At 44.8% G+C, this 12,228-nt stretch overlaps 1 protein-coding gene and 1 pseudogene across 4 annotated transcripts in view; one reads left to right on the top strand and one right to left on the bottom strand.

Annotated features, from left to right (window-relative positions):
* Positions 1-6,848, top strand: part of LOC116705622 (caskin-2) — a 73,654-nt gene extending 66,806 nt beyond the window's left edge. For all 4 annotated transcript variants that reach the window (XM_032541943.1, XM_032541942.1, XM_032541940.1 and 1 more), the window contains one exon: positions 4,068-6,848. In XM_032541943.1, coding sequence (XP_032397834.1) covers positions 4,068-4,164 — 97 coding nt within the window. In that variant the 3' untranslated portion in view covers positions 4,165-6,848. The remainder of the gene's footprint in view (positions 1-4,067) is intronic.
* A 1,383-nt stretch (positions 6,849-8,231) lies between these two features.
* The window catches only part of LOC116705672 (Na(+)/H(+) exchange regulatory cofactor NHE-RF1-like), a 20,143-nt pseudogene continuing 16,146 nt past the window's right edge, over positions 8,232-12,228 (bottom strand).

Raw genomic sequence — 12,228 nt, 5'->3', positions numbered from 1 at the left:
GATTTTCTGGAACAATGCGTACACGTTAGACAAGCGGCTGGGACACCAAGAGCACGGTTTATACCTGTACCTGGGGGGATTAAACGTATATCTCTGGGGGGGGGCAGGTCAGGGCCGGATCATCACTGGCCTGGAGTATGGAACAGCTGTGACCTGCCTGCCAGTGACATGCTGCCCCCACGTCCATGTGCCTTCAGAGACGTAGCGTTCATTTCTGAAGACGTGTAGAACCTACGCTCCAAAGACCGAGAGAACAGAGCAGCTATCAGCAGGCTAACACGTGGTTCCAGCCCATACATCTGCACCTTCACAGGTTTGAATACGGTCATATTCAGACTGAATGCTTTGGAACCGCCCGCTGTCTCCCGTTGTTTGGAGAAGCACCCGAGGCCAGTGACCGTCTCTGCTCTGATGAGAACGCTACGAGGGGACAATGTCCTCCCTTTGTGTCCATAATAAAAGACTTTGGTAAAAACACGTCAATCATATCAGGAATATGCTGCGTTAACTACAACAAGCAATATATTTTCCCATGTTAGAAAATAGCCGCTAATATTTATATAAAAAACACAGTTATGCTAGTATAGAATGATTTAAGCAGTCAATAGGAAGTCCATTTGTTAAAAAAACAAACATATAGAAGTAAATATACAGTATAATGTTATGTGACTACACACATCCACAGCGCCAACATCGACTCATCCATACATTTACAGTAACATAAATAAAAATGGCCCTATTCCCTTTGGATGAACTATGTGTGACGTGACAATCAACCTACACACGCTGTTTCATTCCAGGTGTGTGGCCTAAGGCGAAGTGCTCGCTTGAAACTGGGCAATTGAGGAAGTGTTGGGCGAGAAATCCTCAAATGAGCATGGCGCGTCTCTGTCATGAAGACCGTCTCTGCTTTTAAGCTGCCTACACGTGATCCGTGGTAACCCAGCTCTGTGCCGGCGTCATTGTTCTGCGACGGGGAGAGCGGTGCGGCCAACTAGGTGCACGCGCTGGTTGGGCGCACCGCTCGGAAATTCAGCCGGATGCAGATTGTGATTGGTTTAAAGAAATGTCAAAAACCAGAGCAGGTGTTCTCCCATCCCAGAATTCTGTGTGGATAGCCAGACCCTCCCCTGCAGTGCTGGGAAGAAGGTCTGGCAATGCGACCTAGGCACAGTGCAAACATTGCCGCTGTGTTCTGAGGTCAAAGTTCAAATATTTAAACGTTGACCTAGTTGGCCGTGACCGATTCCAGAACGTTCCGGCGCCTCGGTCTGCTCTGGGCCTACCTCGTGGTTTGCTGCGTATCACGTGTAGGCGGGCGTGGTCTCCATCTCCCTTGGCGGGACTCTAGTTGCCCATGTTGGGTTCAAGATGTCAGTCCAACATGGCGTTCAGCTGGTCAGCCAGGTTCATCAAACATGTTGCCGATGTCATTAGAATATTCCCTGCTGCCTTCACCGGTGCTGCTGCCGCTGTGAAACAGACAGGACGTTACTACGGACTACTGGACTGTGTCCACTCAGGGTTCAAAGCAATGGTGTGAGAAACAAGTCCATGGTACTGCCTAAACACGTAAGCTGTAATGTTACCCTACAGGACAGATTTCACATCGGGAGAAACAAGCTGTAATGTTACCCTACAGGACAGATGTTCTCATCAGGTAGAAACAAGCTGTAATGTTAACCTACAGGACAGATGTTCAGCATCAGTAGAAACAAGACTGTAATGTTACCCTACAGGACAGATGTTCGCATCAGGTAGAAACAAGCTGTATGTTACCCTACAGGACAGATGTTCATCATCAGGAGAACAAGCTGTAATGTTACCTAAGGCGGACACAAGAGTTCGCACCGTAGAAACAAGCTGTAATGTTACCCTAAGGACAAGATGTTACATCAGTAGAAAAAAGCTGTAATGTTACCCTAAGGACAGATGTTCGCATCAGGGAGAAACAAGCTGTAATTTACCCTACAGGACAGAGTTCAGCATAGGAGAAACAAGCTGTAATGTTCACTACAGGACAGATGTTCAGCATAGGAGAAACAAGCTGTAATGTTACCCCAGGACGATGTCATCATCAGGTAGAAACAAGCTGTAATGACCCTACAGGACAGATGTTCAGCAAGTAGAAACAAGCTGTATTTACCTACAGGAAGATGTTCTCATCAGGGAGAAACAAGCTGTAATGTTACCCTAAGGACAGATTTCCATCGGTAGAAAAGCTGTAATGTTACCTACAGGACAGATGTTCACATGAGAGAAACAAGCTGTAATGTTACCCTACAGGCAGATGTTCAGCACTGTGAAACAAGCTGTAATGTTACCCTACAGGACAGATGTTCACATCAGGTAGAAACAAGCTGTAATGTTACCCTACAGGACAGATGTTCCCATCAGGGAGAAACAAGCTGTAATGTTACCCTACAGGACAGGTTTCAGCATAGGAGAAAAACAGCTGTAATGTTACCTACAGGACAGTGTTCAGCCTGAGGAGAAACAAGCTGTAATGTTACCCTACAGGACAGATGTTCATCATCAGGAGAGAAACAGTGTAATGTAACCCTACAGGACAGATGTTCAGCATCAGGTAGAAAACAAGCTGTAATGTTACCCTACAGGACAGATGTTCACACAGGTAGAAAAAAGCTGTAATGTTACCCTACAGGACAGATGTTCCGCATCAGGAGAAACAAGCTGTAAGTTACCCACAGGACAGATGTTAGCATAGGAGAAACAAGCTGTAATGTTACCCTACAGGACAGATGTTCAGCATCAGGTGAGAAAAAGCTGTAATGTTACCCTACAGGACAGATGTTCAGCATCAGGTAGAAACAAGCTGTAATGTTACCTACAGGACAGATGTTCATCAGGTAGAACAAGCTGTAATGTTACCCTACAGGACAGATGTTCACATCAGGAGAAACAAGCTGTAATGTTACCCTACAGGACAATGTTCAATCAGGAGAAACAAGCGCTAATGTACCCTACAGGACAGATGTTCATCATCAGGGAGAAACAAGCTGTAATGTTACCTACCGGACAGATGGTCATCATCAGGGAGAAACAAGCTGTAATGTTACCTACAGGACAAGTGTTCATCATCGGAGAAAAAAGCTGTAATGTTACTACAGGACAGATGTTCCTCATCAGGGAGAAAACAAGCTGTAATGTTAACCTACAGGAAGATGTTCATCATCAGGGAGAAACAATGTTTCTACCTGATGCTGAACATTTGTCCTGTAGGGTAACATTACAGCTTGTTTCTACAGGGTGCTGAACATCTGTCCTGTAGGGTAACATTACAGCTTGTTTCTCCTCGTGCTTAACTCTGTCCTGTAGGGTAACATTACAGCTTGTTTCTACCTGATGTTGAACATCTGTCCTGTAGGGTACATACAGCTTGTTTCTCCCTGATGATGACCATCTGTCCTGTAGGGTAATTACAGCTTGTTTCTACTGATGCGGAACATCTGTCCTGTAGGGTACATTACAGCTTGTTTCTACCTGATGAGACATCTGTCCTAGGTACATTACGCTGTTTCCCTATGGAACATCTGTCCTGTAGGGTAACATTACAGCTTGTTTCTCCTCATGCTAACATCTGTCCTGTAGGGTACATTACAGCTTGTTTCTCCCTGATGTGAACATCTGTCCTGTAGGGTAACATTACAGCTGTTTCTACCTGATGTGAACTTTGTCCTGTAGGGTAACATTACAGCTGTTTTCTACAGTGCTGAACATCTGTCCTGTAGGGTAACATTACAGCTTGTTTCTCCTGCGAGAACATCTGTCCTGTAGGGTAACATACAGCTTGTTTCTACCTGATGGGAATATCTGTCCTGTAGGGTAACATTAACGCTTGTTTCTACCTGATCTGAACATCTGTCCTGTAGGGTAAATTACAGCTGTTTTCTACCTGATGATGACATCTGTCCTGTAACGACCTAAGGGAACATTACAGCTTACGTGTTTAGGCAGTACCATGGACTTGTTTCTCAGCACCATTGCTTTGAACCCTGAGTGGACACAGTCCAGTAGTCCGTAGTAACGTCCTGTCTGTTTCACAGCGGCAGCAGCACGGTGAAGGCAGCAGGGAATATTCTAGATGACATCGGCAACATGTTTGATGACCTGGCTGACCAGCTGAACGCCATGTTGGACTGACATCTTGAACCCAACATGGGCAACTAGAGTCCCGCCAGAGGGAGATGGAGACCACGCCGCCTACACGTGATACGCAGCAAAACCACGAGGTAGGGCCCAGAGCAGACCGAGGCGCCGGAACGTTCTGGAATCGGTCAGCGGCAACTAGGTCAACGTTTAAATAATTTGAACTTTGACCTCAGAACACAGCGGCAATGTTTGCACTGTGCCTAGCGTCGCATGTCCAGACCTTCTTCCACAGCACTGCAGGGGAGGGTCTGGCTAGTCCACACAGAATTCTGGGATGGGAGAACAACCTGCTCTGGTTTATTGACATTTCTTTAAACCAATCACAATCTGCATCCGGCTGAATTTCCGGAGCGGTGCGGCCCAACCAGCGCTGCACCTAGTTGGGCCGCACCGCTCTCCCCCGTCGCAGAACAATGGAACGGCCGGCACAGAGCTGGGTTACCACGGATCACGTGTAGGCAGCTTAAAAGCAGAGACGGTCTTCATGACAGAGACGCGCCATGCTCATTTGAGGATTTCCTGCCCAACACTTCCTCAGTATTGCCCAGGTTTTCAACGCGAGCACTTCGCCTTAGGACACACACCTGGGAATGTAAACGGAGCGTGTGTGTTCACTAAGTTTCATCACCAAAGGGAATGAGGGGCCATTTTTATTTATGTTATCTGTAAATGTATGGATGAGTCGATGTTGGCGCTGTGGATGTGTGTAGTCACATAACATTATACTGAGTATATTTATACTTCTATATGTTTGTTTTTTTAACAAATGGACTTCCTATTGACTGCTTAAATCATTCTATACTAGCATAACTGTGTTTTTTATATAAATATATAGCTGCTTATTGTCTATAACATGGGGAAAATATATTGCTTGTTGTAGTTAACGCAGCATATTCCTGATATGATTTGACGTGTTTTTACCAAAGTCTTTTATTATGGACACAAAGGAGGAGACATTGTCCCCTCGTAGCGTTCTCATCAGAGCAGAGACGTGTCAGCTGGCCTCAGGGTGCTGCTTCCAAACAACGGGAGACAGCGGGCGGTTCCAAAGCATTCAGTCTGAATATGATCCGTATTTCAAACCCTGTGAAGGTGCAGATGTATTGGCTTGGAACCACGTGTTAGCCTGTCTGATAGCTGCTCTGTTCTCTGCGGTTCTTTTGGAGCGTAGGTTCTACACGTCTTCAGAAATGAACGCTACGCGTCTGAAGGCACATGGACGTGGGGGCAGCATGTCACGTGGCAGGCAGGTCAGCAGCTGTTCCATACTCCAGGCCAGTGATGATCCGGCCCTGACCTGCCCCCCCCCAGAGGATATACGTTTAATCCCCCCAGGTACAGGTATAAACCGTGCTCTTGGTGTCCCAGCCGCTTGTCTACGTGTACGCATTGTTCAAAGCAAGTAAATCGGCGCCTTATGAGATCGGAAGTCCAGAGTGGAATCATGAAAGACTTTTACATTCTTAATCATAATCAACAAATGAAAAATAGATGCATTTTTTAAAACGCCATTGTGCATTTAAACTATGCATTATGTTTAGAAAAAGTCTGCTGCCTGTAGTTTCCTTCTTTATCGTTGACACTTGCTTCCTGCTTTGATGAGGCAGGAGCTCTGATTGGCCTAAAAGAATTATACACCATAGTTATGAATGAATTTAATGATTGTAAACATTTAAAATGTAGCTTTTATGTTTCTTTAAAGCTAGGCATGCTTTTCTTGGCTGTTTAGTGGTTACTAAGATGAAAAACACATTTCAAACCAGCGCATTAACTCGTCCCTCATACCACGTCAGAAACGTTGGTGTAAAACAACAAAGACAACAACTCCCAGCATGCAGCACTACTTCATGACATCATCAGATTCCGTCTTTTGTTGTTGAGACCCGTAGGGGGGGGGGGTAAAATAAAAGCGTTGTCTTTAAAATGAAGAAATCCCAAAATGGAAACTGTACGTGTTAAAGCAGGAAGCTACAGATCGTTTGGAGAGAGAATAAGAGAAAATGGAACTATTGGTAATCTTTTAGATTATTAGTTTTCAGGCATCATTAAAATGATTCCAGCACGCTCTCACAGCTCCTCTCTGGCGTTATCGTCTTATTCTTTTTTTTTACTGCTGCAATGGATTCATTTCCCAGTGGGAATCAATCACTTGTTCCTGTCCCATCAGACGTGTTACTGTGGACGTGTGGACGTGGTCGTCCCTCACAGCTAACAGACGCATTCAGGATCACCACTTTATAGAAGCCAGATCTCTCAAAGAGATCACAAATTGATCTTAATGCTTGGTTGTATTCTTCTTTCATATCCCTCTCACATTATGCACCTTATAGAGAGGCTTTATTACCTTCTGGGTCCACCCCCAGTCACTGACCCAGGTCCAGACCACGCTGACTGGGTCTGGCAGCCAACGTCTTTCAATGAGGCTGATTAATAAAAGCCATCTTTAATCCGACATTTTTCCATAGAAATGCACTCTGAGTTTTTAGAACATTCTTCCCAAACCTTTGCAGCAAGAAGATTTAGATAAACTGTAAAAATTGTGGATTTTTAATGTTCAAGGCATAAAGTTCAAGCACTATTGATTCTTTTGTTCTATTTTGATGGATGTCTGTTACTTTTTATATTTCCATTTGGATTCTGTATCATCCTGGAAATCATTAAAAGGAGAATTTGTACACAGAGTGTTTGTCCAGGTGTTTTTTTACTGCAGTCAAATGGACAGACGGGAGTGGGTGAGAGTTTTTGACCTCTCTGGCTTCCCATAGTTTCACCCTTGGCGATGCAAATTGTTAAAGCTAGAGTTGAGAACGGATGTCACACAGTGCCGAGTCAGCCCGTCTCTGAGACTGGAGACATTCCTTGAGTCCCTGGAAGGAAGGCGATACAGCTGTAGGTACTCAGAACGAGTACTTTATTAACGCAATGCCACTACATGAGCAGTACACACTGGTTCACAGTGTAGCTGCTAACCTGGCTCTGATTGGTTACACAGTACGTAAACTTTACCTGTATTATCCATAGCCTGTATATTAACAGTCAACCTGTATTATAAATAGCCTGCATGTTAACTGTCAACCTGTGTTATCCATAGCCTGTATATTAACAGTCAACCTGTATTATCCATAGCCTGCATATTAACAGTCAACCTGTATTATCCATAGCCTGTATATTAAGTCAACCTATGTTATAAATAGCCTGTGTATCAACAGTACTTGGAATTATCCATAGCCTGTATATTAACAGTACTGTATTATTCCGTAGGTATTATTAGACCATTACCATAGCCGCATATTTAACAGTCAACCTGTATTATCCATAGCCTGTATATTAAGTCAACCTATGTTATAAATAGCCTGTGTATCAACAGTACTTGGAATTATCCATAGCCTGTATATTAACAGTATTTTGGTATTATCCAATACCTTGACAGGCAGACCGTGGGGAGAAAACCATTTAAAAAAAACACGGCCAGTGTTGGTGTAAATACTGTCTGCCGGGGGGCGCAAAGGTATGCACTAAGCTTTAAAGTGCTCATATTATGCTTTTGTCCTTTTTTACCTTTTGTTATATATCTTTTTGTACATGTCATAGGTTTACAAAGTGAAAAAGCCCAAAGTCCAACTGGTCCAAACAGCTCTGTTGTAGTCCAGCCTTCACTTGAAAGACCAACGTTCTAATGCTGCTAGTAGTCCTTACCTAGCTACTGAGCATGTGCAACTCCCAACAAAGATGGAACAGAAGTGAGATGTCTCACTCTGGAGCTAAAACAGAGAGCTCAACACACAGGGTGAAGAGAGGAGCTGCAGCAATAGGCAGTACACACAATCCTATTCTAATATACCTCTAAATAAAATTATGAACCTGAAAATCAGCATAACATGAGCACTTTAATATAAAAATACTGAAGCAGCTTTAAGACGTTTTTTTTACCACGAGGAGGAATTGACTGCTTTCCAAACAGAACAGGTTTCCATTTGAGCCAAAGGTTATAATAATTAAGAATGCTCCTCAGTTTATTCTGATGCAGCTTTCAGCAGAATCATCACTTTCTCTCAACATTCTCTTAAATCATTTTATTTATGTATGTACAGTACATTCATCTATCAAGAGCAACATGAAAAAATAACCTGTAATGTCTAAGAGTCATAAGATGACATTTAGAAACCCTGGAGCGAAAGAGAAGTGGACAGACGTGAAATAGTTTGCAGTAAAGCGTGATTCATGCTTCTGTGGAGGCGCTACGCCGTCGCCTACGTTAGTGGCCTGAGAAGTTTATACTTGTGTGTTGGTGTGTGTCAATCTCTAATTGAGAATAGCAGGGCGGTGTGTGTGCGTGTGTGTGTGTCAGAGCGAGTGAGAGAGTGACGGTGATTATCTTTAGAGTGAGTAGTGACTCTAGAGTCCTAGTGAGAGAAACAAAGTGTGTCCCCTGTTCTTTCTGACCACGGTGGGACATCTGCAGCAGCAGAAGTTAACCCTCTCCTTGATTGTTGTTGTTGGACAACCAGGAAATGAGTGGGGGGGGGGGGGGGGGGGGAAATTCAAAGATTCAACGCTACCGTACATTTACAAGCTAGACTTTCTGAGAATGGCCGCATCAGGCTACGGCGTAGGGCCGTAGGATGAATCCGGTTCAGAGACACAGTCCCTTCAACCTTCTGAGGACTGACCCACTGCTGACAACACGCGCTCAGGAGACGTATTCAGCGTTGATCCTTCAGAGACTGAGCAGAGAGAAAGGAGAATCTTTCATTCTAGTTGGTGATTGGAGATCTGACATTTGGTCCAAGTGTAGATTTAACATTTTGACTCAATCGGCCAAGAACACATTTTCCCTATGCCCCCATTATTCCTTACATGGTCCTTTTCATTTGAGAAACTGTCATTACAATTTATTCACTCTTTAAAACATTCTTAATATATTAAAATTCATTCCTGTGTGTGACATCAACAATTCTTAAAAACATGAGAAAGGAAAAAGTGGCAAAACTAAATTAAAAAGAACAAAAATCATCAAATAATACTGTTTGAGATGAGTTTAAAATGTTGTAAATGAACATTGTGTCCAGCTAAAACCAAATCCAGGGAGCGGACAAAGGGTGGTAAGACGGTCTGGAAAGACCTGATGATGATGATGATGATGATGATGATGATGATGATGATGATGATGATTATAGGTTGCTGAACAGTTCGTTCCTCTTGCTCCAGTCCATGGTCGGGGCTTTCTTGGCAGCTCGTTTCTGCCGAGCTTTCTCTTTGGCCTCGGCCAGCGACATGCTCAGAGCCAGGCTGTCAGCTGCAGGGGCCGTCCTCGGGGCCCGCTCCATCTGATCCCAGACAGACAGAGACAGAGAGACGAAGACAGACACAATCCGACAGACAGAGAGACAGACAGGAATTACATGCAAGTGTTTCTAAGATTCCCTCTTTGGAGAGAACCAGGCATCTCATATGAGGATTTTTAGACCGTTTTCTTTAATCATCTGTCAACAGAATCCAATCCCCCCCCCCCTTCTCTGTACATTTTCAGGTTCATCACTTTGCTTTGCTTTGTCTTTTAACCATAATTTGGCTTTTGTATTAAACCCTTTTAGTTGTGTCTGGGATTTAGAGAGGCCCAGAAGCGTGCACCTGTCCAGGAGGACTGTCCAGGAGGACTGTCCAGGAGGACTGACCAGGAGCTGTTAGGGACATTGGGACTCTACACTTCTCTTGCCCTGGTCACCGTTATTTCTCTGTGTAATGACTTTACACACCGTAAGCTACATTTAGAAAATTCAGGGTTATATTTCTGTATATGTTTGCAGGTTTTTGAGAAATATAAAATAAAATGTACATGTCATGTATCAGTGCATGTCTGAGACAGTGTGTCCCCTGCAGTGACTGTACCTCTGCTGGCAGCGAGGCGGTGGAGGACGCACTGGACGCTGACGAGCTCACTGACACTTTGGGCTTCGCCTGCAGACAGGAAACGCATCACAGCAACTGAGATTAAAGGGTCAGTTAGAAAACATGCTTTATGATAATAGCGAGGCGAGGTTTACTTCATAGGCTGTGATCTGGGTCACATGACAGTTATACAACCAAAAGATGGATCCTGGGATTCAATCACAACTTCAATTAGTTCTCTACTCTCTCTCTCTCTCTCTTCTCTCTCTCTCTCTCTCTCTCTCTTCTCTCCTCTACTCTCTCTCTCTCTCTCTATCTCTCTCTCTCTCTCTCTCTCTCTCTCTCTCTCTCTTCCTCTCTCTCTGCGCGGGGGGGGGGCTATGTTTACAATGTATTTAGGTGAAGGATGAGGGTGGGGGGCTGCAGGTAAGAGAACTGGTGGTGATGAGATGTTGTCCAGAGGGCCCTCCCCCCCCCCCTAATATTGTCATTGCTCACATATTAAAGCCGAGGCTCAGTGTCAGTTGAAATATTAACAGTTTCACATTCTTCTTCAGCACTGAGTGACCCGGTCTCGGACTCCCCTCATGCGTGTATGAAATTGGCATCTAATTGGTAAGCAGCTGCTCTTCTAAAAATAACCCCGCGCTCTGTAAGTGGCTTTGGACAGATGCTGCGATATGCAGCACAAGACTCCCTCCGCTCTGAGGATTTAGACACATGTACACACACTACACCACAACAGTACAAATGGCCAATTACTTGCACTAGTGTAACTTAAATCTCCCCCCCCCTCCCTCCATCCATCCATCTGTTTTTCCAAAGCATAAGAACAAACATACATATAAACAACAACAACGAGTAAATATGTCTGATATAATAATACAAGTAGACAGGACACTTTGATATTTTTTCCTCTGTGTGTGTGAATGAGTGATCGTGTTGCTGTGGCTGAGGAGAATCTGCTGCTTGTGCGCGTGTGTGAGCAGCGCTCGTTAGCCATCTCATTAGCATAATCCCAAACTCGCCCTGAGAGTCAAAGCCACTTCAATCCCATGATCCTCCAGGACACAGAACAGAGAGACCGAGAGGGGGGGAAACACAGCTGAGCTCTCGTCGCCATGGTAAAAGGGTCAGCCCCAATGTCACCAGAGGGGCCAATCCACTTTTGTTGTGTGTGTGTGTGTGTGTGTGTGTGTGTGTGTGTGTGTGTGTGTGTGTGTGTGTGTGTGTGTGTGTGTGTGTGTGTGTGTGTGTGTGTGTGTGTGTGTGTGTGTGTGTGTGTGTGTGTGTGTGTGTGTGTGTGTGTGTGTGTGTGTGTGTGTGTGTGTGTGTGAGAATGAGTGAGTGAGTGTAGGGGTCCTCACCTCCTCCTCTGATGCTGGCTCAGGAAGAGGTCCTACAGGGGAAAGAAGACACAAAGGCCTCAGTTTATCTCCATTTATCTTGATCTTTTCACATTGTGTGTGTGTGTGTGTGTGTGTGTGTGTGTCTCCCACCGGTGACGTGTTCCTCTGTGGGCAGGACTCCACATCTCTTAAAGAACTCCTCAGTCTCTGCATCCACCACCAGCAGCGAGGTGGAGTCTCCTCCTGCTTTGATGGCTGCGACAACCTCAGAGTGCTGCAGGCCAATCACTGACAGGCCATTCACCTGGGGGGGGGGTAAGTGACAGTGATATGGGTTAACACATGCAAAACATACAGTACTGTCATTTAACCAGAACATTCTTTAATGCATTTCTTTTACATCATGGTTAGCCGAGAGCCCACGGGGTTAACCACAGAGCTACAGGGACACCTGTTAAAGACCCCAGCATCATGCTCACATCACCTCCCAGATGGTGGAGCCAATCCACAGGAGGATAGTCCATAGCATCGTAGGATTATACTGTATGGTCCCCTAGTTTGAAGCGACATCGTCGTTTTAGCCGAAGCCCAAAGATTCCTTTCCCAGGGATTTAACAGAGAAGGGAGAAAGTTTGACATGTTGGTTCTCTGAACAGGTTTTAGTCTAAGGTAAGGAGACCAGATCGTTCTGTACCAGTTTGGTATGGTGTTCTCACAGGGCGGGGAATCCAAACACATCCAAACACACTCCCAGCAATGGAACTAATCAAGCATTCAGGGAGATAAGTCATTGAGGAATTTCTGTGGGAGGAAGATC

Source organism: Etheostoma spectabile, chromosome 17 (genome assembly GCF_008692095.1).
Source record: "Etheostoma spectabile isolate EspeVRDwgs_2016 chromosome 17, UIUC_Espe_1.0, whole genome shotgun sequence".
Classification (NCBI taxonomy): Eukaryota; Metazoa; Chordata; class Actinopteri; order Perciformes; family Percidae; genus Etheostoma; species Etheostoma spectabile.
The sequence above is the reverse complement of the archived record's forward strand: the minus strand, read 5'-3'. Positions and strand labels throughout refer to the sequence as shown.